Source organism: Rhinoderma darwinii, chromosome 5 (assembly GCF_050947455.1).
Source record: "Rhinoderma darwinii isolate aRhiDar2 chromosome 5, aRhiDar2.hap1, whole genome shotgun sequence".
NCBI lineage: Eukaryota > Metazoa > Chordata > Amphibia > Anura > Rhinodermatidae > Rhinoderma > Rhinoderma darwinii.
Genome location: NC_134691.1, coordinates 77,111,850 through 77,138,096, shown reverse-complemented (window position 1 = coordinate 77,138,096; position 26,247 = coordinate 77,111,850). Strand labels below are relative to the sequence as shown.

General features: G+C 42.4%; 1 protein-coding gene across 1 annotated transcript in view; it reads right to left on the bottom strand.

Annotated features, from left to right (window-relative positions):
• Nucleotides 1–26,247, bottom strand: part of PDE7A (phosphodiesterase 7A) — a 97,160-nt gene that overhangs the window by 4,313 nt on the left and 66,600 nt on the right. Inside the window, exons 3-11 of the mRNA XM_075826173.1 lie at nt 23,605–23,688; nt 17,592–17,743; nt 17,331–17,394; nt 14,320–14,415; nt 12,813–12,913; nt 10,913–11,044; nt 7,959–8,050; nt 7,237–7,381; nt 6,999–7,095 (exon numbers count right to left, since the gene is read on the bottom strand). Coding sequence (XP_075682288.1) covers nt 6,999–7,095; nt 7,237–7,381; nt 7,959–8,050; nt 10,913–11,044; nt 12,813–12,913; nt 14,320–14,415; nt 17,331–17,394; nt 17,592–17,743; nt 23,605–23,688 — 963 coding nt within the window. The remainder of the gene's footprint in view (nt 1–6,998; nt 7,096–7,236; nt 7,382–7,958; nt 8,051–10,912; nt 11,045–12,812; nt 12,914–14,319; nt 14,416–17,330; nt 17,395–17,591; nt 17,744–23,604; nt 23,689–26,247) is intronic.

Here is a 26,247-nt window from a genome sequence, read left to right as displayed (position 1 = left end):
TGTGACGGACATTACAATGGGGGTCACTGGGGTCTGTCGGGCTTCATTGGTATCAGTCATACGACAACACAAGTGTGAACATCGCCGGCACAACAATTGGTGAGGTCGCTGTCCAAATAGCTATGCACTGCAACAAGTCAACCAAGAATAATGGATCATTAGAATAGTAAAGTTTTGTGGTTACTGGAGTTTTCCTTTAACCCCTTAACGCTATGTGCCGTAATAGTCCGTCACAGGCATTGTCCTGTTAACGCAAACTGACGGACTATTACGTCAGAGCATTAACAGGGTACTGTGTCTGCAGATACAGTACCCCGTTAATGTTCTGACGTAATATTCTGCGTCTGCAGACAACGTTTTGAAGCAGTGATCGCTTTACGCGATCACTACTTCAAGGCCAGGACTGGAGCTAGCCTCCAATCTGGCTGATTAACCAGTTGGATACATCTATGGTGTTTACAAGCAGATCGGAACCCCGCCATAAAATTGCGGGGTTCTGATGACTGCTTCGGCAGATCGGAGGCCTAACAATGGCCTCCTGTCTGCCAAGTACGGAAGCCTGCTAGGTCCAGCCAAGTGGCGGGGGCCTAAAAGGCATCCGGCCGCAGTAACAAGATGGCTCAGAAGCTGAGCCTGCAACATCAGCCACTGGCGTCAGCTGTATGTTACAGCTGACACACGTGCTGTAACGGCAGGGAACGGAGCTAGCTCCGATCCCTGCCATTAACCCCTTAGATGCCGCAATCAAAAGCGATGGCGGCATCTTAGTGGTTTGTAGTGATCGGCATCGACACAATGTGATGGGGACGATGCCGATCGTTGCTATGGCAATCGGAGGCCTAACAATGGCCTCCTGGTCTGCCACATACGATAGCCTATTAGGCCCCGTCCACAGACGGGACCTAATAGGCTTGCTGTCAGTGAATGACTGACCGCTCTAATGCATTGCCCTGTGTATAGTGCAATGCATTAGAGTAAAGATCAGGAGTGCAGGCCCTCAAGTCCCCTAGTGGGACAAAATAAAAAAAGTTGAAAAACGTTGAATATAAGTGATAACCCGTTCGTGACCGGCCCCCTTCGTGTTTCTACGTCGGTCACTAACGGGCCTTATTCCGATGCCATAGACTTTTTACGTCGCGGCATCGGAATAAGTAAACAGAGCCGGGAGCTGTCAAATCTCCCTGCTCTCAGCTGCCAGAGGCAGCTGAGGGCTGGGAGCGTCCCTGCTCTGCCGGGTGAGATCGATATTAGTATCGATCTCACCCGTTTAACCCCTCAGATGCGGTGCTCAATAGCGAGCACCGCATCTGAGTGGTTTTGGAGAGAGGGAGGGAGCTCCCTCTCTCTCCCACCGACACCCGGCGATAAGATCGCCGAGTGTCAGTGTCTCTAATGGCAGCCGGGGGCCTAATAAAGGCCCCCAGGTCTGCCTGGAGCGAATGCCTGCTAGATCATGCCGGAGGCATGACCTAGCAGATGCCTGTCCGTTTTAAACGGACAGGCATAATACACTGCAATACAAAAGTATTGCAGTGTATTATAATAGCAATCGGAGGATCGCATAGTGAAGTCCCCTAGTGGGAATAGTAAAAAAGTAAAATAAAGTTAATAAAAAAAAATGTGAAAAAAAAAAATGAAAAACCCACTTTTTCCCCTTACAAACTGCTTTACTATTAAAAAACCAAAATAAAGTAAAAAAAGTTACACATATTTGGTATCGCCGCGTCCGTAACGACCCCGACTATAAATCTATTACATTATTTGACCCGCACGGTGAACGCTGTAAAAAATTAAATAGAAAAAGACAGAAAAATTGCTGTTTTCTGTGAATCCTGACTTTAAAAAAATGTGATTAAAAAGTGATCAAAAAGTCACATCTACTCCAAAATGGTACCAATAAAAACTACAAGTCGTCCCGCAAAAAAAAAGCCCTCATACAACCGCATCGGCGAAAAAAAACAAAAAACGTTACAGCTCTTGAAATATGGAGACACAAAAACAAATAATTTAGAAAAAAAAGCGTTTTTACTGTGTAAAAGTAGTAAAACATACAAAAACGATACAAATTTGGTATCGTTGCCATCGTAACAACCCGCTGAATAAAGTTATTGTGTTATTTATACCACAAGGTAAACGGCGTAGATTTACGGCGCAAAAAAGTGTGGCGAAATTTCAGATTTTTTCTATTCCCCCCCCCAAAAAAAAGTTAATAAAAGTTAACCATTAAATAATATGTACCTAAAAATGGTGCTATTAAAAAATATAACTTGTCCCGCAAAAAACAAGACCTTATACAGCTATGTCGACGCAAAAATAAAAAGGTTATAGCTCTTGGAATGCGACGATTGAAAAACGTAAAAAATAGCTCGGTCATTAAGGTCCAAAATAGGCTGGTCATTAAGGGGTTAAAAGAAAAGTATCAAGTTAATAAAAACAAACACTGCTTTTTTTCCTATAAGAAGTCTTTTATTATAGGAAAAAAAATGAAAACATTACACAAGCGGCAATACCAAATGTGAACTTTTTATAACAACCCAATCTATAAAATTATAATATTATTTTTCCCACACAGTGAACACCTCAAAAAAATAAAATAAAAAAAATTGTGATTCTGGCATTGTTTTTTTTATCACCACCCCTCCCAAAACATGGAATAAAATGATCATAAAGTCCCATGTACCCCAAAATAGTACCAATAAAAACTACAACCCGTCCCGCAATAAATAAGCCCTTACGCAGCTTTTGTGACTGAAAAAGAAAAAAGTTCTGGCTCTCAGAATATGGCGACGCAAAATGTGCAGAGTGTCCAAAAGCGTATAAGATCGGGCACCATTTATCAGTGCGATACTGGCCACACATCTGTGAAATATTATTTATTTACCGCATTATTATACCAAAACCAGAAAAAAGACCAGGTAATTGAAAAAATACAAACAATCTTTATTAAAGTCAATTAGACACACAGAAAAAAACAACATATAACAGTTATACATAATAAAATACCATAGACCCTCGAACAGAAACGGAATCCGAACATGAAAGCAGAGTCGCCCCCTAGATGTACAAATGGTCCAATACCTCTTATAAATGGCTAAAGTGCATATATATATATATATATATATATATATATATATATATAAAACTGAGCAGGTGCTAGGCGTGGTACGCCCTGTACAGATGGACACATAAGTGCAATATAAAAAAGTATATATAAAGTGCAGTCCTAAGTATACATAACATGCAAGGCAATATAGTATACCTACACCTACGTAGCAGGAGATGAGAATAGGAGACCAGGACCGGGAGAGGGGACCTCTGCTTAACCCAAACCCTAGGGTTAAGGTATATATATGTTCGAATTCCGTTTCTGTTCGAGGGTCTATGGTATTTTATTATGTATAACTGTTATATGTTGTTTTTTTCTGTGTGTCTAATTGACTTTAATAAAGATTGTTTGTATTTTTTCAATTACCTGGTCGTGACTTGTTCTTTTTTCTGGTTTTGTTAAAATTAGTCACTAGGACCACTAGTACCAATTGGGGTATTGTTCGGTGTGTCGCATTATTATACCCTCTTATTATGAACGGATGTATTCCACAGATTACATATGTCCCCAGATTATAAACTGAAATACCAGTAAAACAGCAGAACTACCACCAAGCTAAATCTGCGCTCCAAAAGCCAAATGCCGCTCCCTCACTTCTGAACCCTACAGCGTGCCCAAACAGCAGTTTACATCCACATATATGGCATCGCCATACCCGGGAGAACCAGCTTAGCGGTTTACGAGATGTGTGTATTCGGTGGCACAAACTGGGCACAACATATTGTGCACTAAAATGGCATATCAGAGGAAAATTGCAATTTTCACTTTGCACCATCAGAAAAACACCTGTGGGGGCAAAATGCTCACAACACCCCTTAAAATGCCTCAAGAGGTGTAGTTTCCAAAATAGGGGTCACTACTTGGGAGTTTGTTTTACTATTTGACCTCAGAGCCCTGCAATTGTGGGCCAATGCTGTGAAAATCACCAAAATAGGCCTCAAATGTACATGTTGCTCTTCAATTCTGAGCTCTGTCATATGTCCAGGCAAATGTTAAATGCCTTGAGGGGTGTAGTTTCCAAAATGGGGTCACTTCTTGGGGGCTTCCACTGTACTCTGGTACTTTAGGGTTTTGCAAACGGGACAAAAACCAATCCAGCTAAATCTGCATGCCAAATAGCGCTCCTGCCTTTCTGAGCCCTGCCGTTTTTTCCAAACAGCAGTTTATGACCCCATATGGGGTATTGCCGTGATCGGGAGAAATGGCTTTTCAAATGTTGGGGTGATTTTTCTCCTTTATCCCTTGTAAAAATTTAAAATGTATACGTTTTATTGGAAAAAAAAATGTAGATTTTCATTTTTACGGTCTAATTTCACTAAAGTCAGCACAAAACCTGTGGGGTCAAAATGCTCACTATACCCCTCGATAAATTCTTGAGGGGTGTAGTTTCCAAAATGGGGTCACTTTTGGGGGGGTTTTCACTGATTTGGTCCCTCAGGGGCTTTGCTAATGCGACATGGCACCCGAAAATCATTGCAGCAAAACTTGAGCTCAAAAAGCCAAATGGTGCTCCTTCCCTTCTGAGCTCTGACGTGTGTCCAAACAGCAGTTTATCACCACATATGGGGTATTGCCGTAATTGGGAGAAATTGCTTTTCAAATGTTGGGGAGTTTTTTTTCTCCTTTATGCCTTGTAAAAATTGAAAATGTCTACATTTTATTGGAAAACATTTTGATTTTCATTTTCACAGCTTCATTCCACTAAAGTCAGCAAAAAAACTGTGGGGTCAAAATGCTATAACCCTTGATAAATTCCTTGTGGGGTATAGTTTGCCAAATAGTGTCTTTTTGGGGGTGTTTCCAATGTTTTGGCATCACAAGACCTCTTCAAACCTGACATGGTGCCTAAAATATATTCGAATAAAAAAAGGCCACTAGGTGCTCCTTTGCTTCTGAGGCCGGTGCTTCAGTCCATTAGCACATTAGGGCCACATGTGGGATATTTCTAAAAACTGCAGAATGTGGGCAATAAATATTGAGTTGCGTTTCTCTGGTAAAACCTTTAGTGTTACAGGAAAAAAAAAAAAAGGATTAAAAATTTATTTCTGAAAAAAAAAAATGAAATTTGTAAATGTCATCCCTACTTTGCTGTAATTCTTATGAAACGCTAATACATTTTCTAAATGCTGTTTCGAATACTTTGAGGGGTTCAGTTTTTAAAATAGGGTTAAAATGGGGGGGGGGGGGGTTTGCATTGTATGGGCCCCTCAGAACCACTTTACATCTGAACTGGCCCCTGTAAAAATAGCCTTTCGAAACTTTCTTGAAAATGTGAGAAATTTCTGCTAAAGTTCTAAGCCTTGTAACATCCTAGAAAAATAAAAGGATGTTCAAAAAACGATGCCAATCTAAAGTAGACATGTGGGGGATGTTAATTAGAAACAATTTTGTGTGGTATAACCATCTGCCTCACATGCAGATACTTTTTCATTTAGAAAAAAATCCAATTTTTGCAGTTTTTCGCTACATTTTGGCGGTTTTCACAATAAAATACTGAATGTATCGACAACATTTTACCATTAACTTAAAGTATAACGTGTCACGAGAAAACAATCTCAGAATCGCTTGGATAGGTAAAAGCATTCCAAAATTTTTACCACATAAAGCGGCACGTCAGATTTGACAAATTGGGCTGCGTCCTGAACGTGCCAACTAGTCCATGTCCTTAAAGAGGCTCTGTCACCAGATTTTGCAACCCCTATCTGCTATTGCAGCAGATAGGCGCTGCAATGTAGATTACAGTAACGTTTTTATTTTAAAAAAACGAGCATTTTTGGCCAAGTTATGACCATTTTTGTAGTTATGCAAATGAGGCTTGCAAAAGTCCAAGTGGGTGTGTTTAAAAGTAAAAGTCCAAGTGGGCGTGTATTATGTGCGTACATCGGGGCGTTTTTAATACTTTCACTAGCTGGGCGCTGTGAAGAGAAGTAACATCCTCTTCTCTTCAGAACGCCCAGCTTCTGGCAGTGCAGATCTGTGACGTCACTCACAGGTCCTGCATCGTGACGGCCACATCGGCACCAGAGGCTACAGTTGATTCTGCAGCAGCATCAGCGTTTGCAGGTAAGTCGATCTTACCTGCAAACGCTGATGCTGCTGCAGAATCAACTGTAGCCTCTGCTGCCGATGTGGCCGTCACGATGCAGGACCTGTGAGTGACGTCACAGATCTGCACTGTCAGAAGCTGGGCGTTCTGAAGAGAAGAGGATGTTACTTCTCTTCACAGCGCCCAGCTAGTAAAAGTATTAAAAACGCCCCGATGTACGCACATAATACACGCCCACTTGGACTTTTACTTTTAAACACACCCACTTGGACTGTTGCAAGCCTCATTTGCATAATTACAAAAATGGTCATAACTTGGCCAAAAATGCTCGTTTTTTAAAAATAAAAACGTTACTGTAATCTACATTGCAGCGCCTATCTGCTGCAATAGCAGATAGGGGTTGCAAAATCTGGTGACAGAGCCTCTTTAAGGAGTTAAAACTAAAACTTTAACTTATGCTCAGCCTCAAATCGTTGCAGGTGCCAACAAACAATAGAAGGGAAGAAAAAAATTGGAGCTTTCCATTAAATGGGGATTTACACTTTGGACTATCCCTTTGTGTTAGAAAGATCTCCCAAAAATAAGCTGTGACCCTGAACCTGGCAACAATTGTTTAAATACCCTGTAGCGCCACCACAGGGTTAATGAAGCATTACACTACTGATTAAAATCAGTGCTGTGACCCTGTAATGCATGGAAGTGCTGGGACCCACAAAGCGAGACACTATGTATGAGCTCTCTGCTCAGTCTTATAGAGGGGGTCCTAAACTGGTGACCCCCTCTATATCCCTAGTAGGGTATTTGTGTATGGGTTTTCTTAACCAGACCACCCCTTTACATAATCACCTTGGTAGAAGAATTCTTCTGTTACTTTCTCACTCCATTGCTTGCTGAGCTCCCAAGTCCGGCATGGGTTACAGATGTCTGCACACTTCAAAGCCATCTATGATAAAGAAAGAAAGAAAGAGAAAAATGCATCGAAAGAACGAGCAGTAACAACCAAAATTAGGATTTATTTGACTGATCGAATCCTATATCACGTAAGTAAAGAGCCTGCTTCTGGTCCCGTCATATGTGGCAATACCTGCAGAATAAAATGGCGATTCCCAGCATTCTCCAGACATAAGTCGCCTCGGTCCAGGTGGCTTCTGAACTGTGACAGGTATTCATTTTGTCGACTAATGTCTGTAGCAAGAATGATTGATCCTAACTGGCTTTCCATGTGTTGCCTAAAACACAAAAAGCAAAATGTTCACAATATATCAAGGCTTCTTAGATATTTATATCTATGTATGGAAAAAAAAAAAAGAACGGTATTGAATGACAAGTGGATGAGTAACTAGGACAGTCGGAAGTAATATTGGAATTTTAATTGACGTATAATTGGTGATGTATAATCCATGGGGTTCGGACTCCAGGGACCCAAACCAATCAGAAAAATTAAATAGACCCTTCATTGTTTATCCGGGCACAGTGATGTTATGCGAGTGCGTGTGCCTGGTACGACAACTCAGCCCCTTTACTTAAATGAACTTAGGCTGAAGAACCACCCGCACTCGTATGGACGTTGCTGTGCCCTAATAAACAATGAAGGGGCGCTTCCGTTCTACTGAAAATAGGTCATTAATTGAAAGTCCCATACGGGACCCCTTACAACATAAAGGTTATAAATATCTATAATATACAAGTAAAAAAATGATTTAATTGAAGATTTTTCAGTGAATCCTCAAAACCTTGCCTGCTCTACATACAGACCTATAGAGCATTATAAAAGCACCAAATAATAAAACATAGTGAATAACATACCTTTCCTCCAAAGTCACGTGTGCAAACAAACCAGATTCCCGCAGCAAGCCCACTGCTGACCTCCAGTGGTGGTTTTCTAATACTGAGGTATTCTAAATAGACAGGAGTAGAACTGTAATCGGAGCCGGCGACAGAAATCAGCAAATATACGATCGCATGCAGATCTGCAGATAGGTAGCGATATACTGTCCGTATCTAGAAGATCTCAAGTACAATGCACGTTACCAAACGCGACATGAACATACAAAGTTGTTAAAAACACTGTTTTCCTTTAGTGCAAAATGTTTTAAATGAACTAAATGATGTACATACTTGATAGAATATACTGGGAATCCATGACCTACATGCTCAATGTGCCTCACAGCAAAATGATCCGACTCATCACACCTCACAAATAAATCCTTCAAAATATTTTTCAGATCCATTTTAATTTTTCCCCAATTGTAAAGGTGTATTCATGCATCATGGTCAAATAGTGTTTTTTGCTGTGAAAATTGAAGCAAAAACAGTGATATGACCGCACTGTGTGAATACGCCGGAAGGTAGGGCTGGCCGATTCTGCCAAAAAATAAAATCTAGATTTTTGTCAACACTTTCAATTTGAATCTCGATTTTCTTATTTTTTCTGCTGTTTATTTAATAGGAATACCAAAAGATAATTTAATCCATTTTCTTTATATAAATAACTTAACATATATTGCTATAATTATTGTAAGCAACTTCACAAATTTTAACCTTTGCAGATACTTTATTTTATCATAAATACAATTGGATAAAATGTCTATCTAATGGATTATAACGTCTGTGTTCCCCAGCAGGGAACAGGTCAACAGAATCCATATTCAATGATGCGCTACGTGCACTAACATCCCCCTCTGCCCGTCACCACCTCAGCCCGTCTCAGACATTGCCGGATTCACGCGACCGTGATTGGACCGTGAAAAACGGTCTGTGTGTCACCCGGATATCCCAGCCCGATCACGCACGGTACATGTGAAAGGGACTCCTGGCATCATAGTCATTTAGGCTACAGTCACACGGCAGTGAAAAAAAATGGCCATTAAAAACTGATCAATTGTCAGTTTTTCATGTCCATTTTGCATCAGTGTCTCCAAATTCTCATCCATATCCAGTCAGTCTTTCAAAAAAAATAACATAAAATGGATTTCATTTGTCAGGGTCGATAGTGCCCCAGTGCCCACATATAGTGACATAGTGCCCCAGTGCCCACATATAGTGACATAGTGCCCCAGTGCCCACATATAGTGACTGTGCCCCAGTGCCCACAGTGCCCACATATAGTGACAGTGCCCACATATAGTGCCCCAGTGCCCAGTCAGTGCCCACATATAGTGACAGTGCCCACATATAGTGACATAGTGCCCCAGTGCCCACATAGTGACATAGTGCCCCAGTGCCCACATATAGTGCCCCAGTGCCCACATATAGTGACACAGTGCCCACATATAGTGACACAGTGCCCACATATAGTGACACAGTGCCCACATGTAGAAACAGTGCCACGGTGCCCACATGTAGTGACAATGCCAGTGCCCACATAGTGCCACCCCCCAATAGTGCCCCAGTGCCCACATATAGTGATAGTGCCCACATAGTGACAGTGACCACATATAGTGATAGTGCCCACATAGTGACACAGTGACCACATATAGTGACATAGTGCCAGTGTCCACATATAGTGATAGTGCCAGTGCCCAGTGACACAGTGCCCACATATAGCGACACAGTGCCCACATATAGCGTCACAGTGCCCATATAGCGACACAGTGCCCACATATAGCGACACAGTGCCCACATATAGCGACACAGTGCCCACATGTAGCGACACAGTGCCCACATATAGCGACACAGTGCCCACATGTAGCGACACAGTGCCCACATGTAGCGACAGTGCCCACATGTAGCGACACAGTGCCCACATGTAGCGACAGTGCCCACATGTAGAGACAGTGCCCACATGTAGAGACAGTGCCACGATGCCCACATCGTGACAATGCCAGTGCCCAAAAAAACAGTGACAGTGCCACCCCACAATATAGTGCCACAGTGCCCATGTAGACAGTGTCACACCCCCTTGTAGATCGCACCCCACCCCCTTGCAGATAGCAGCACCACCTGCTTCCCTTGTAGATCGCACCCCCACCGCCTCCCTTGTAGATCGCACCCCACCCGCCTCCCTTGTAGACCGCACCCCTACCCCTTGTAAACCGCAGTACCACCCCCTTCCCTTGTAGATCGCAGCCCCCCCTTCCTTGTAGAACGTGCCGCTGTAGCTGCCACTAGGGGCTGAATCCCCGGCCAGGGGTTCCCGACGCTTTGACCGGGGAGCTACAGCGGCGCGATCTATAAGGCAAGCAGGGCGGTTGTGGTGCGATCTACAAGGTACAGGGGGGGGTGGTGGCGCGATCTGCAAGGCGGTGCGATCTACTGCGGTGCAATCTATAAAGGGGGTTGTGGTGCGATCTGCAAGGGGGTGCCATCTACAGGGCGGTGTGGCTATGTACTAGGAGTCCCTGGTTCCTCACGGAACTGCTGTTCCGTACTGTATCATTTTGTTCACTCAGTGGAGCAGTTCTGTGGGGAGTCAGAGACAGAACGGGGCGGACCAGGCAGTAACGAGGCGGAGCTTTCTCCTGCAGCACGGCGCGACTGCGCCACTAAAGAATACATTCTACCATTCTGTTAAAAAACAGAATTAATTTGATTAATCGCCCAGCCCTACCAGAAGGGATTCTGATTAAATGTATAGGAATGTTTCCATACTACAGACAACTCCATTATTGTTAGTGATGGATTACGGGAGGCGAATTGTTGGATTTCTTAATTTTAATATGGCCATAAATCTACTTCATAATTCAGATTCACATAAATGCTAAAATAGCAACAATTTTGGGGAAATCACGCTTTACTATTGAAGACATCCGTCCATTTACCTTGTATAAAGTTGCTAAATAGTGGTTTGTTTTTATTAAAAAAGACTGATTCACGCCGGGATGATCCAGATCATGCGTTGCAGCTGCGATTAAACCCAACAGGATATCCCATGGAGTGAGAGACTTGGCAAGCTGGAAAAGAAGTAATGACAAGTATTACTAACCGCTGCTCGAGGATGAAAGACGGCACCAGTGTTGTGCTTACATCACCACGGCAAGAACTAGCAGTACCGTTTCTGCATTCTATTATTACCTATGAGGAAAAAAGTCACACGAGACCTTGCAACTATCGCTAAATTAATGTCTTAGTTTCCCTGTAGCTCCAGCCTTATTCTACACGGGTCTGTAGTGTCCGCATCTTCTATTCAAGTGGACTACAAAGCACAGAATGCAGATCAATGAGAAACACGCGCTATCTTCTAAAGAGTCTGAAAACATATGTGCTTAGGGTCATGTGGCTGTGACACCACTAATGCCCTGTAAGAAGGGGTCCCAGGGCGCTGTAAAATGAAAAAAACGGCCTCTTCTAGCTCTGATTCTCCCAATATATTACCATAAAGAGCACGAGAACTCATTCCAATATAGAAATTGTAATAAATGAATAGCTATCGATTTTAATAAAAAAAAAGTCGTCTAGAACGAATGGTCATTGCTCCTAATAAGTTTGGTTTAGTGCGTTAAGGCGCTGGTAACACCACTAATGCCCTGAATGATGGCTCTGAATAGCCCCCAAAATACCCCCCGATTTCACCACAGCGATAGCAATTCATTTTTTTACGCCATTCAAAGCAATCCTTCAGGGCATTAGTGGTGACGACCGTTTCTAAACCCCATAAGCGCTTTTGGGAAACATTTTTTCCTGGCCTTTTTTTTTGCCCAAAATCACTGTGGACAGGAGTAATCCTAAAATCTATAGTGAAATATAAAACGCATTACACAGAATGCTTTTTCGTTTGTGTCGTTTTCACGTCGTTTTGGTGCGGCTTTTGTGTATGTGGCGTTTTTTTTAAATGCAGCATGCTCTGGGTATGTTGTGCTTTGTGGCGGTTTTCCATAGGCTTCTCAGTAAGACTTTAAAAACAGCAGAAAAATGCATGTTATAAATGTAATGACTAGAAAAAACGCTACCAAAATAGCTTGTAAAAAACGCAATGAATAAAGCTTGAAATTCATTGCATTTTTTTAATGCAGAAAAAAACAAAGCGTGTGTGAAGGAGGTCTAGAGCTGCAGTTTTTGCTGCAATTTTTTTGCGTCGAAGTCAGGTGTGGATCTTAAAAGAAGCAAAAGTATAACAAACACGAAGGCTACATGCACACGCATCAAAACCGCAGGTAAACACAGGAAATTCAGTAAGTAAAATCCACACTAAACACTGTTTTTTGATGCGTTTTTAGGTGCATTTGTTTTACATTTTAATGCAGAAGTAGGAGGTGTTTTATGCTGCGGATTTTGGTGCATTATTTTATAAACTTGTCAGGTACAATTCTGAGACAGAAATGCAAGATAAACGGACATGCTGCAAGTTTTTGGTGCAAAAAAAATTCTGCAATGTGCAGATGAGATTACGTGAGATCTCATTTACTTTGCTGGTATTGCAGTATGCTGCAAATTTTCCGCAGGAAAATCCATGCAGGAAATCCGCACGTGACGTGTGGCCTAAATGTCTGCTCTTTTTTTGTGAGAAAAAAATGCAGAAAAAAAAACGTGTGTGTGAAGGAGACCTTCGAGAGGTCAGAACATCATTAAACCGGAGACCTTTTTATCATGTAGTCTCAGGATAGGGAATTAGCACGCTCTCCTTTACATCTGTATCACAGAGGAGCGCGTACAATCAGCTACTTGTCAGATTAATTCATGAAAAAAGAAGCTCAATCCCCACGTCTTCACATATTCTCTTACCTTGGGTTCTTTTAAATAACAGTACATAGCCTGAGTCACATCAGCAGCGTGCACCGCATTGTGATATGGGTTTTGACTGTGGTAGTCTTCTTGGACCATAACTGGGGAGAAAGTGGGGGAAAAACAAAACAAAAACATTAGATCATTTTCTAAAAGTAGAGTAAGTATAGCACAAATACCTTAATCCAGCAATAAATAATATAATTTCATGCCAGAAATTAGTCAAAACTCCTGGACTATTGGATGCCGGACAATTTCATTTGTCCTGAAAATATAAAGCTCCATTTAAGGGTAGTCTATTATCATGATAGGTCTGCATACCTCCCAACCGTCGTAGATTAAGAATGGACAGTCCTGGATTCTAGGCGGTCTCCCGCTGTCCCAGTGTCAAATGTATCTGCGTTCTCCGGATGCAGATACAGTTGAATCCACTGCTGAAGCAAGGAACAATCAGCTCTCTGCTTCAACATTCACTGCGTGAAGCGGCCATGAGTCACTCAACACAGACAGGCCCAAAGCAGTGACATCATCACGCCTGTCTGCACCAAGCCAATTATAGAAAAGTGCGGAGGAGGGATCTCCTCCACTCATCGAGGACTCCCTGGACACAGCGCGACTTTAAGCGCTGAGCCCGGGGAAGGCCTTGACGTCACAGTCCATATATGGACTGTGAAGTCAGTGGCTCCTCCAGGAGCAGAATCCCTGGCAAGAGCGTTGCCAACCATATTGGTTTTGTGGCCTGCAAAACCACAGGTCCGTTGTGGTCAGTCGGACCGCAAAAAAACCCTTGCACATCCGTGTGTCATCCAGACTCGCGGATCTACAACAATTCACCATTGTATTGGTGAATCTGCAAACCTGGACTGTAAAATGACTTGTCCTAAGTTTTTGCCGTCTGGATTTGCGCCCCCCCACCCCACCCCCGCACCGATCTGTGTAAATCACGGTTGTATGCATGGGGCCATAGAAAAGAATGGGTCCGCAATTTATCCACAAAACTACAGAAGAATTTCGGCTGCATGAGGTCTTGCTCTTTGAATAGCACAATATATTTTCATGATCGATCCACTTTTACTGCATCTGATGAAAGGTTTGTGATGAGAAACAAAATATTTTAAATCTGATCACGTCATTGCAGCAAACAGCTATATTATTAGAGATATTATTATGGATAAACTACGGGTTAACTAAACGTTAATATAATAGATTTCTGACAGACTTGCTGCAGGGTTACGAGATGGAGAGACAGTCGGTCATTACACCGTTGTGGAGCAGAAATAAACAGATTCGGGCAGGGGATCTAGAACATTTTGAGAGGGGAGTATAGTGGCTTTTCTTATTTTAAGCTGTTCGGAGCCTCATGACGTATTTTGTTAAAGCTCGGACAACTTTTTTAATGATAATTTTTCCATCCATGGTCAACGTTACTGGACGTGTAACATAAACCAGTGACTGAGTACAGCCACAGATTTACCATATGGTATTCATTGCAAGCTTTATGACTTACCTAGAAATCTACGCAGTTTCACCATGTCCAAGTGGAAGTGATCGATTAGACCATTATGACTCAAGAGATGAAAGGTTAGGGTGACCAGACTGTTTCCTGAAAGAAAGTACAACCCTAAATTATTATTAGGGATCTGTCTTGCACTCACATAACTATCTCCTCTGCTGGCCGCTTTTTACGTACCTGTGCTAAAACAGCCTAAAATAGGAAGTTATGTTACTTACTAACTCTATGTTACATTTGGCCCCCGATTCTTCCACTGAAAAAAGCACTAGCGCAAAATGTAAAAAGGGCGATATACACATGTCCACCGGCTGTTTTCAACTGCACAAGTTCATGTATTGCTATCATAAGCTCCTGTACACGTGCCAGACATGGAAATCTATAGTCCAATGCCAGCACAGATGAAACCACAGCTTAAGATAGCAGACGAAGCAGTCATATGTGTGCATCCCAATTCAGATCACAAAACTGAGGAGGTTCCAGGTCTGCGATTTAAAAAAAAAATTTATTAAAAAAAAAAAACCTGTGGCTGCTCTTCTTTAGTAAAGGAATTGGGGCCACATGAAAAGTGAAGATGAATTAGCAGGTTGCAGAACTTTAACTTCATATAGCAGTAATGCAGTCAGTTTTGCCATCTGCACCTCAACGCAAAATTAATAATAGGGGGCGCAGGAATGGAGGAAAATTGTTCATTTTAAAGTTGTAAGAATTATTTTTACAGAGAAGAGTGAACCAATAAACTAACCTTAAGACAGTTTGTTCATATATTTTTCACAGATACAAAAGATAAAATGTTTGAAAGATATACAGTAGTGTTAAAAAAAATAAAGCAAATAAAGCGCAAAGTCATTATAATAACTTTTTTGCCTAAATGCAAATCCACCGGACAAACTTCACATTCAATTCCAAATCAAAACAGGAACAACATTTATCCAGTTTGTGTTAACACTTTACAGAAAGTAAAGAAAAAGGAATATTAGGCTGTTCAGAAATATAGCAGTGCCAGCATTTTTCTTAAAAAATAAAATAAATTTAATGTATAAAACGGAAAAAAAAATTCTGATTTCCCTTTACTGAGCTAATATTTAGTGGCATAACCATTCTTTCTGAGAACTGCTTGACATCTGTGTTACATGGAGTTGACCATCTTCTGGGCCCTCTGACCAGGTTTTCCAGTGAAGGAATACAGGACGACATTCCACAATTCTTCTGCATTTTTGGGTTTTGCCTCATAGACCACATTTTCGATGTTACCCCACAAGTTCTCTATGGGATTGAGGTCAGGGGATTGGGCTGCCACTATTACTTACTTACTGGTGTGTTTTGGGTCATTGTCCTGTTGAAACGCCCATTTCAAGGGCATTTCTTCTTCGGCATAGGGCAATATGATCTCCTCAAGTATTCTGATATATTCGAACCGATCCATGACCCTTGTATGCGATAAATAGGCCCAACACCATGGTATGAGAAACATCCCCATATGATGGTTTTTGCAGCACCGTGCTTTACTGTCTTCACAGTGTACTGTGGCTTGAATTCAGTGCTTGGGGGTCGTCTGACGTACTGTCTGAAGCCACTAGACCCAAAAAGAACAATTTTGCTTTCATCAGTTCACAAAATGTTGAGCCATTTCTCTTTGGACCAGTCAATGTGTTCCTTGGCAAATGTGAACCTATTCAGGACGTGTCTTATTTTTTTTTTTTTTTTTTTAACAACGGGACTTTGCGGGGAGTTCTTGCCGGTAACTTCAGTTAATGGTCTTCTGATTGTAGCAGGACTCACTGGTAACTTCAGATCTTCTATGATCTTTCTGGAGGTGATCATTGGCTGAGACTTTGCCATTTTGGCTATTCTTTGATCCATTAGAACAGTAGTTCTCCGCTTCCTTCCGCGTCGTTCAGGTTTTGGTTGCCACTTCAAGGCATTTGAGAACATTTCAGCTGAGCAGCCTATAATTTGCTGCACTTCTCTATGTGTTTTTCCCTCTCCAATCAACTTTTTAATTAAAGTACGTTTTTCATCAGAACAATGTCTGGAATGACCCATTTTCCACAGTATTTCAGAAGGAAATGCACTAGAACCAACATGTGTAACATTTGCCCCCTCCTACCTTAAATAAGGGCCAAAACTGAAACCGGTTATTCCACGGAATGAAGGACTTCACCAATTTAACTCCTCACTGCTATTACTTTGAACAAGCCCCTTTCCATTAATGATTCAATTCCTCAGAATGAGCGGCTCGCATGTCCTAATTGGTGGCTGTGTTTTTTCTACTACAATTACAAGTAAATTATTTGCTATATAGAAATATAATTTCTACCAAAAATATTGATTATCAGGTTAATGATGTTGGACTGCTATTTTTTTGAACACTACTGTAGGTCTATGAAGTTAAACCATTAAGCGAGGGGGATCTTACTGGATTAACATATTCGGGATGGTTTTTCATAGAATCAGTTCCAAGAATATTTCCTAGAACACGGCTTCTTTGAGGAACAAGATGCAATGCAGAAACCGACAAAACCGAACGTCATCACAATCGCAAATGTTTCATCTCCGACATATACTGCCTATGTCTACATGATATATACATTGAACTAAAGAAGAGTATTGCAAGTTTAAGGGATTCTCCCCACTAAATATATTTATGGCACATAGAATAAGACCACTAGGATACACACTGATCCTAAGAACAGGGGGTGTACAGTCCAGGTTTCCCAAGAAGAAGTGTGTGTGTGTGTGTGTGTGTGTGTGTGCGCACTCTTAGATTATTACAAAATATTAGAGAGATGGAAATAGACAAATCAGAATGTTTGTCTGTTTTGTCTCCAATTTACTGCACGTGACCCCCTCATTCTTGAGATCAGTGGTTGTCCCAGCATTTAGACTCCCACGTAAATGCATGTCATGGGAAAACCTATTAGTCTCTTGAAAGAAGAACTTCGCTGGGGTTAGCAGAATAGCCATATTACAGTCATACATATTACACCTTGAAACCAGTATCTTACCATTCGTCAATCTATCAAAAAGAAATATATCAAAATTCCAGTTCCCGACTTTTTCCAGCATACACTAAAAAGAAGAAAGAAGAATAAACCTTCTGAGAGGCAGAACAGAGAGGGATCATAGGCAGAAAAGTATCACTGAAGAGCAGCCAATGGGGAGAAATAGATTATAATTTAGCTACAAGGGGCGGGGCTGTGACTACTGCAAGGTAGATGTATAGGAATTGTATATTTTGGAAGTAGATACTGCATGAGTGTTCGTACCTTGGCTTGTCCATTGTAATCATCATCCAAGATGTACAATGAATTCTGTGCAGCGACACCCCGGAAAAATCGTGAAGACCTTAGGTACCGTTGAAAACTTAACAACCTCCGGATGTTTCTTGCAGACAAGGAGATTTCAATTTCTGAATGTGCTGGGTATATAAAAAAAAAAAAGTCGGATCAGATTGATTCAAATAAGTGTCGATTTTTTTAAGCACGTGTGTAGTAACAAAACAAAAGTTCACAAAAGTTATCACACGTATCATGAGCACAAATGATTGAATGATCTAAGGATTTACATGCAGATTGAAAGCCAACTCATTTGGCATCCAAATAGGCCCAACGCCTTATGGTGGCAGATCTTCGGTTTTTACGTGAAATGCTGGGCAGTAATACGCACCAATTCAGATCCATATTAAGTGGTTGATCATGCACTTTTCAGTCCATGGACTGTTCATGATGGAGAAGGCTAGAAGACGCCAGTCACCAATAAAAAGTACTTTCATGTATACATGTTAGAAAACGACCCGGATATCCTAATAGAGATGTACTGCTAACAATGGCAGCATTTGTGCCAAGAAACTTTCTACTGGCATCATACCTTTTGTTTAAACAGATGTTCTGCAGGTACCTATAAGGGAGGTGGCACTTTTCACTTGGTTTTGGGTGAACTGGTCAATAGAAGTCTTCGAAAACTGTAAGAGTATTTTCAATATTACTGCTCCAGAAAGCCCTCTCCTGACCAGATGGACACCAAGACCCGGTAGGAACGTGCCCCCACCCCTACAGGTGCAGGACATCTGTAGGGTTATTGCAATCCTTTGTAAAAGTGCTGGAGGGGGGGGGGGGGGGGGGGGTAGAACTACAATTCTATTTGACATACCTCTCCTTAACTGTGCCATAGCGTAAACGCTGGACCACTCAAATTTTTTGGCCAAAGAAGGGTCTGTTGCTTAAACCGGCATTTACATTGCCTGCACATTCATCGTCATCCCTATTTTGTAAGCGTTCGGTCCCTGCAATATTGTAAATCACAGGACTGAAATGTCTGTTGGATAGTAACCTCGGGCGTCCCGTCTAGTCAAGACCAACAGACATTTACAACTGACAAATCTGATTAAGCATGACATTGCCACATAATGCACCACATCAATGAAATGCCACGTAATGCACCACATCAATGAAATGCCACGTAATACACCACATCAAAGTCATGTGGCAAGCTGATGGGCTTCTCTACGAATATTCTCCTTACTAAGAGGGTGAGCATATTACTGCAGCCGCAGACGAGCGCTTCGCATACGGGCATACTGTTAACTCAAATTTAATTCGGTAAACATAAACCTGACCTACAGAATGAGAATTTAGTTTCACTCACTTATACGGGAGAAATATCTTTTTTCTTCTCTTTTGGTATTATAATAATTGTATGCTTATAATATTTTTCTTGGGGAGTATTCATTTAAAGGGGGATGAGCTGCAATACCTTACATAAGCTAGGGACTGACAGCGCTGTTTCTTGGGGAAAATAAATAAATAAGGAGATTCCTCATTTTCTAATCATGAACTCTTTAAAATCAATCGATCTGATGGTTAACCACTAACAGTAGATGGCAGAGACTGGTCATCCCAGAAGACTTCCCTTTAATCTCCCCCCATTGGTGGGTATTGCTTACATATGGGCCACTTCTGAATGATACATCTTGTGGGGCAGCTACTCAGGCTTATTCTAGGGCATCTGAGGGGAATCTGTGCCGGGCACACTGCTATGGAGGCATTTACTGCGTGCACCGTTTAAGGCCGCATTCACACGAGCGTGTTCGGTACGTGATATACGGTCCGTATGTCAGCCGCATTTCTCAGACCGAACACAGTGCAAGGAGCCGGGCTCCTAGCATCATAGTTATCTATGACGCTAGGTGTCCCTGCCTCGCTGCGGGAAAAATGTCCTGTACTGTAATCATGTTTTCAGTACGGGACAGTAGTTCCGAGGGGAGGCAGTGACACCTAGCATCGTACATAACTATAATGCTAGGAGCCCGGCTCCCTGCACTGTGTTCGGTCCGAGAAAAACGACCGACATACGGTGCGTATATCATGTACTGAATACGGTCGTGTGAATCCGGCCTAAGCCCAATGCAGGACTGAATTCAAAAGGAAGGAGAGTTGTAAAGGTTTTCTATTAAACATTTAATATGGTAACAAAAGAAAAAGGCACTAAGGATTTAAAGAGGACCCGCGGGTTGCATGATGTCAAATACTTGCAATCCCCATAAACCAATCCTAGAGCAACTTAGAACTTTATGCTGTGAAATTCCTCTGTTATTCCTACTGGAAATGTATGAATAAATTGACAACTAGGTTTCAATGGGGCATGTTCCTACACAGCATCAGACTGTGCAGAGAAACACTTTGACACGGAGACGGTTAACACCCAGTATTTTGTGCCACCCTACTAGACATTTTCATTAAAGGGGTTGTCCCACAGTCAAACATTCAATTTCCCAGTTAGATCACGCAAAACAAACATTTTTCAATAGGAATAATTTCTAAAAAAAAAAATGCTCCTGTGTCTAGATATTGCGGTTACAGACTTAGCACCCCCTGGTGTGCTTTTCATTCATTTCTTAGGGTAGGTTCACACAGAGTTTTTTTAAGGCAGATTTTGACCTGCCTGCACTTTGCTTGTGGCGTTTTTCAGCAGCGGCCATTGAGCACTGCAGGCAAAAAAACACAGCGAAAAACGCTTTTCTCTTCCTCCCATTGATGTCAAAATTAGCGGGAAAAAAAAAAAAAAAACGCCTCCGCCATCCCATTGAAATCATTGGTAGGCGATTTCGGACGTTTTTTTGCACGGTTCCCGTGTCATAAACAGCGCCAAAAAAAACGCTGTGTGAAGTAGCCCTTATGGCGCCCACCCAATGTGTCAGTTGCTGGTCTGAAGTCGCTTCTAGTGTGCTCATTCTTATTGGCTGGCCTGCACCATAGCAGGAATCAACAAGAGAATCCAGTGGGATAAATGGCCACCAGTACTGGACGCAATAGGTGGATGTTCTGAGATGGAATCAAAAGATTCGAAAGGGGGTTACATAACAATCTAACAGCAATATCTATAAATTATTCCAATTGTAGAATTGTTATATTGTGCATTATGTAAGAGAAATGTAATAAGTAATCATGTGACAACCGCTTTGGAAACCTTACAATAACCGTTTGTAGAGGAAATCCCAAAGTATAATAATAAAAGGTAGTATTACATAGGTAGCTATATATATCCCTACAGCGGCTGGAGTCATTGTTTAAGTACCTTGTACTAATCATGAGCTCCAGCCGGCATTATATACAGGTCTGAGGCTATAAGGAAACTTTCATGACATTTACATTATGGTAGGAAACCGTACATAATAATGTAACTCTACCAATGGCTTGCTTGTACATTTACGATGAGAGTAATAAAAAATTTTGGAAGCTTAAAATAATTTGCTCCAAGAAGGCAAGAGCACGAATAGAAAAACACAACGGCAATTTTATGTATGCAAGTCATTTCTGTTATGACATTTAGAAAAGAAAAAAAGAAAAAAAAAATATGTGGCAATGGTGAATCTAGTGATGAAGCAAAAATGTCATAGGGAAAACATAAATATTAAAAGGACAAGATTGACCTGAAAATACACTGATCAGCCATACCGTAACGTAAAAACCATCTGCCGAATATCGTGCAGGTCCACCGTATGCTGCCAAAACAGCTGTGACCCATCGTCATGGACGCCACAAGACCTCTGAAGGGGACCTGTGGTATCTGGCACCAAGACATTAGCAGCAGATCCTAGAAGTTTAGAGGTGCGGCCTTCATGGATGAGACGTGTTTTTACAGCACATCTCGAGATCTGGGGAATTTAGAGGCCAAGTCAACACCTCCAACTCTTTGTTATGTTCCTCAAAACCATTCCTGAACAGTGTGGCAGGGCGCAGTATCCTGCTGAAAGTGGCACTGCCATTAGGGAATACCGTTGCCATGAAAGGGTGCACTTAGTCTGCAACAATGTTTAGGTAGGTGGTACGTGTAAAAGTAACATCCACATGAATGGCAGAACCCAAGGCTTCCCAGCAGAACATTGCCCAGAGCATGGCACTGCCTCCACCGGCTTCTTCCCATAGTGCATCCTGGTGCCATCTCTTCCACAGGTAAGTGACGTACACACATCTGGGCACCAGTCCACCTTCTTCCATTGCTCCATGGTCGAGTTCGGAGGCTCACGTGCTCATTGTAGAAGCTTTCTGCAGTGGACATGAGTCAGAATGGACACTGACTGGTCTGCGGCTACACAGCAAGCTGTGATGTACTATGTTTTCTAACACCTTTCTATCAAGGTCAGCATGAACTTTTTCAGTAATTTGGGCTACATTAGGTTTTCGTCGGGATTGGGCTAGTCTACGCTCCTCACACACATCAATGAACCTTGGGCACCCATGATATTGTCGTCGGTTCACCGGTAGTCCTTCCTTGGACACTTTTGGTAGGTATAAAGCACTGCAGACTGGGAGCACCCTACAGGATCTGCTGTTTTGGAGATGCTCTGACCTAGCTATCACAATTTGGCCCTTGCCAAAGTCGCTCAGATCCTTACGCTTGCCCATTTTCTCTGCTTCAAACACATTAACTTCAAGTATCGATGTTCCACTTGCTGCCGGATATACTCCACCCTGTAACAGGCGCCATTGTAATGAGATAATAAATGTTATTCACTACATCTGTCAGTAGTTGTAATGTTATGGCTGAACAGTGTATATGTTTAACCGGTGATAACCGCAATTCAACCCGTCATACTCAAAGTAGTCCCAAAACTTTTTTTTAATGTCCCTATGACACTAAGGGCATGACCACACATGGCGGAATTCCTCCGCAACTGTCCGCATCGATGCCGCACAGAATCTGCGTTGCAGATTCTGCAGCGGATCTGCACAAAATGTGCAGTACATTGATGCGGACTAGCTGCTGCAGACTGCGGGAAAAGTGCTTCCCTTCTCCCTATCAGTGCAGGATAGAGAGAAGGGACAGCACTTTCCCTAGTGAAAGTAAACGATTTTCATACTTACCGGCCGTTGTCTTGGTGACGCGTCCCTCTTTCGGCATCCAGCCCGACCTCCCTGGATGACGCGCCAGTCCATGTGACCGCTGCAGCCTGTGCTTGGCCTGTGATTGGCTGCAGCCGTCACTTACACTGAAACGTCATCCTGGGAGGCCGGACTGGAGACAGACGAAGGGAGTTCTCGGTAAGTATGAACTTATATGTTTTTTTACAGATACATGTATATTGGGATCGGTAGTCACTGTCCCGGGTGCAGAAACAGTTACTGCCGATCGCTTAACTCTTTCAGCACCCTGGACAGTGACTATTTACAGACGTCTCCTAGCAACGCTCCCGTCATTACGGGAGCCCCATTGACTTCCTCAGTCTGGCTGTAGACCTAGAAATACCTAGGTCCAGCCAGAATGAAGAAATGTCAAGTTAAAAAAGCAAGACGCATCCGCAGCACACATGACATGTGCATGACAGCTGCGGACTTCATTGCGGAACTTAGAATCTCCATTGAAGTCAATGGAGAAATTCCGCCATGAGTCCGCCACTGCTCCGCAACAGACAGAGCATGCTGCGGACACCAAATTCCGCTCCGCAGCCTATGCTCCGCAGCGGAATTGTACGCATCGTGTAAACGAACACTGCTAAATTAAAGTGAAAGTCAATGGAGAAACGGCTCCGCTGCGGATTAACGCTGCGGAGTGTCCGCAGCGGAATTTAAGTGGAATTCCGCCATGTGTGAACCCGCCCTAACAGAAAATTCACCTTGCCCCCCCCCCCCCCCCATGGCAGTCCTGAAGGAACTGCTATATACCCTCAGATCTCCGCTTCCAATATTTCTGTGAGTGGGATAGGTCAGTGGGATATTAGGAATCATCTCAGTCAAAGCAGAATTTTCATGTTTGGCTGAGACATATCTTCATAATACTTACAGTGCAAAATACGAAAGTCAATGTAAGGATGAGAGCCTCGTCTTTCGGTTTCAAACCCAGCTCTGCTTCTTACTCGGACATCTCCTGCAAAAAAAATCAAAAATCAAAAACCAAACGTTACTAGAAAACTTTATTACAAGCAGTAAATCAAACCCACCCATCAGTATCTCATACAATTCCAAAGTTCCCATACATGCAACTGCATGCTCCTATAGTGTCATCGTAAAACTACAGCCTGCGCAAACCAGGTCAAAGCATGTGCTAAGCATTCAGATGAGCCTGGACTGGATGTTCCCACAGTATAATGGTACAAGGTGCCATATTGTGCCAAAACAGGGCGACTTCCATTCACGATCACCAGGCCTGGAAGGATGCCGACAAACAGGAGAGTCTGCAGTGTACAAGCCTCAGCACCTAGGAACGGCGGATTTCAGCAGGGCAGCTTACATCCCACTAAAAAAAAAAAATGGCGCATGGTCCCACTAGCAATTACTTACTTGCACTCAGCTGTTTGAAAATTACACAAGAGCCTATCAAAATACCAAAACTCAGTATTAACACACGGATGAATGATCCATTGCAGGTTAGCAAGAGGTCTTTGTCAAGTTTATTACAAGTTAAATCTGAAATGATTTCAATACGCAATATTATACGTCTGTATTACACATGCACATGAAATAAACTAACAGCGATAACAGAATGAAATGAAAAGAGCAAAACGGACACAGATGTGAATGGAGTGCTAAGACATGGCAACTGATGCAGGGCCAGAAAGCTTCCTATGTGTGGTATTTATACACCATTTATATGGGCAAAATATACAAAAGTTAAGTAGTTTTGTAAATAAATTGCTTATCTTATCCTGAACGGATTCGTAGTTCCAGTATCCTGCTGACAGCTATTGGAAACTGTCAGAAAACTTACTGACAACCCCCCCCCCCCCAACCTTAAAGGTTTAGTGGATATCCTAGGCTATACTCAGATTGCCAAAGCCTGCATGTGTACTACAGGGGGAAATGCCGTTGCCAAACACTTTTGGCAGAACTCAGCGGAACAAAAGATCGAGCAAGTTGAAATCCAAGCAGTCCGATCCTAGCTTTCCTCCCAATGTATCTAATTTGTATAGCCAGCTTAGTTTACCTTCATTAGATTAATGTACAAATGAAATCACCAGATCAAGCTTTGTAAAGATATACAGCCAGCAAGGAATGCTGGGAGAGGTCAGCTCTGAGGCCTGCAGAATTGTGAATGCTGCTCTGGACTGCAATACAGTATGTAACTCAGGCTGAATACAAGATAAGTAGTGTAATTAATTTACTAATAGAATTAATCTAGATAAAAAAGATGATTAATTTAGTAGTCCCATAAAATGGTGTTCAAAGGTAAACATAAGCTTCAATGCATAGAAACAATATCTCAGGATAATTTAATAAAAATACAGAAATACAGAAAAGATGGAGTGCAATTGTTTAATAATAGCAAATCAACCTATTTGTGCTATAAAAGATATTAGACTCCATTACAACCACAAGGGAATCGAGAACTGAACATGTTTGTTTGATACCCAATCCCTTCATTTAGCCGGGAGAGAGTCTGCTGCCACGGGTGTCTGGCGGGGTCTGGTCTCCCACTGTCCATTGACATAAATATTGATTAATTGCGCAGCCCTAATAAGAGAGTGTCAGTGGGAATTGCCGTTCGGCCAACAACTTTAAGTATATGACCAGCGCTGGCTATGTAGATGTTAAGAGACAAGAAACTCTTTTAACTCCACCCAATATAATCTTAAAAGGAGTCGTCCATCGAACAATCTTCTTGTGTGAGGTGGTAGCCGTGATGGTGAACATATCACGGTGAGTCTGGCTGCTGGAAACCTCAGCAATAACAAAGGATTACCGGAGCTCCCAGTATCTTGGCCATGGACAACCAGCTCACTGTCCATTGCTGGAGTGTTCATATGTAGCATTACATTGTACGCTTGAGAAAGGTCCTGCTGGACTGAAACGTCGCATTTGTGGGTAAATAAAATTCCCATTTTTGGATGTGCTGCCTTGTCCCTTGAAAATTTTTATTTACATTAGTGGAACCATGGATCAGGATCCTGTAAAGGCTTTCACCCATCATATTACATCAAATATTCTCTCCGATGCGGTGATCCTCTTCCTTTCTTAACCCGTTAGTGACCGCCCCATAGTGTTTTTACGGCGGCCAGTAACGGGCTTTATTCCAATGCATAGGCCTTTTTACGGCGCTGCATCGGAATACATAAACAGAGCAGTTGTTAAATCTCCCTGCTCTCAGAGGTAGCTGAGGGCTGGGGGCGTCCCTGCTCAAACGGGTGAGATCAATATCAGTATCGATCTCACCCGTTTATCCCCTCAGATGCTGCGCTCAATAGCGAGCGCCGCATCTAAGTGGTTTTGGAGAGAGGGAGGGAGCTCCCTCTCATTCCACCGACACCCGGCGATAAGATCGCCGAGTGTCTGTGTCTCCAATGGCAGCCGGGGCCTAATAAAGGCCCCCGGGTCTGCCTGTAGTGAATGCCTGCTAGGTAATGCCGGAGGAATGTCCTAGCAGATGCCTGTTCGTTTTAAACGGACAGGCAGTAATACACTGCAATACAGAAGTCCCCGGATGATCGCA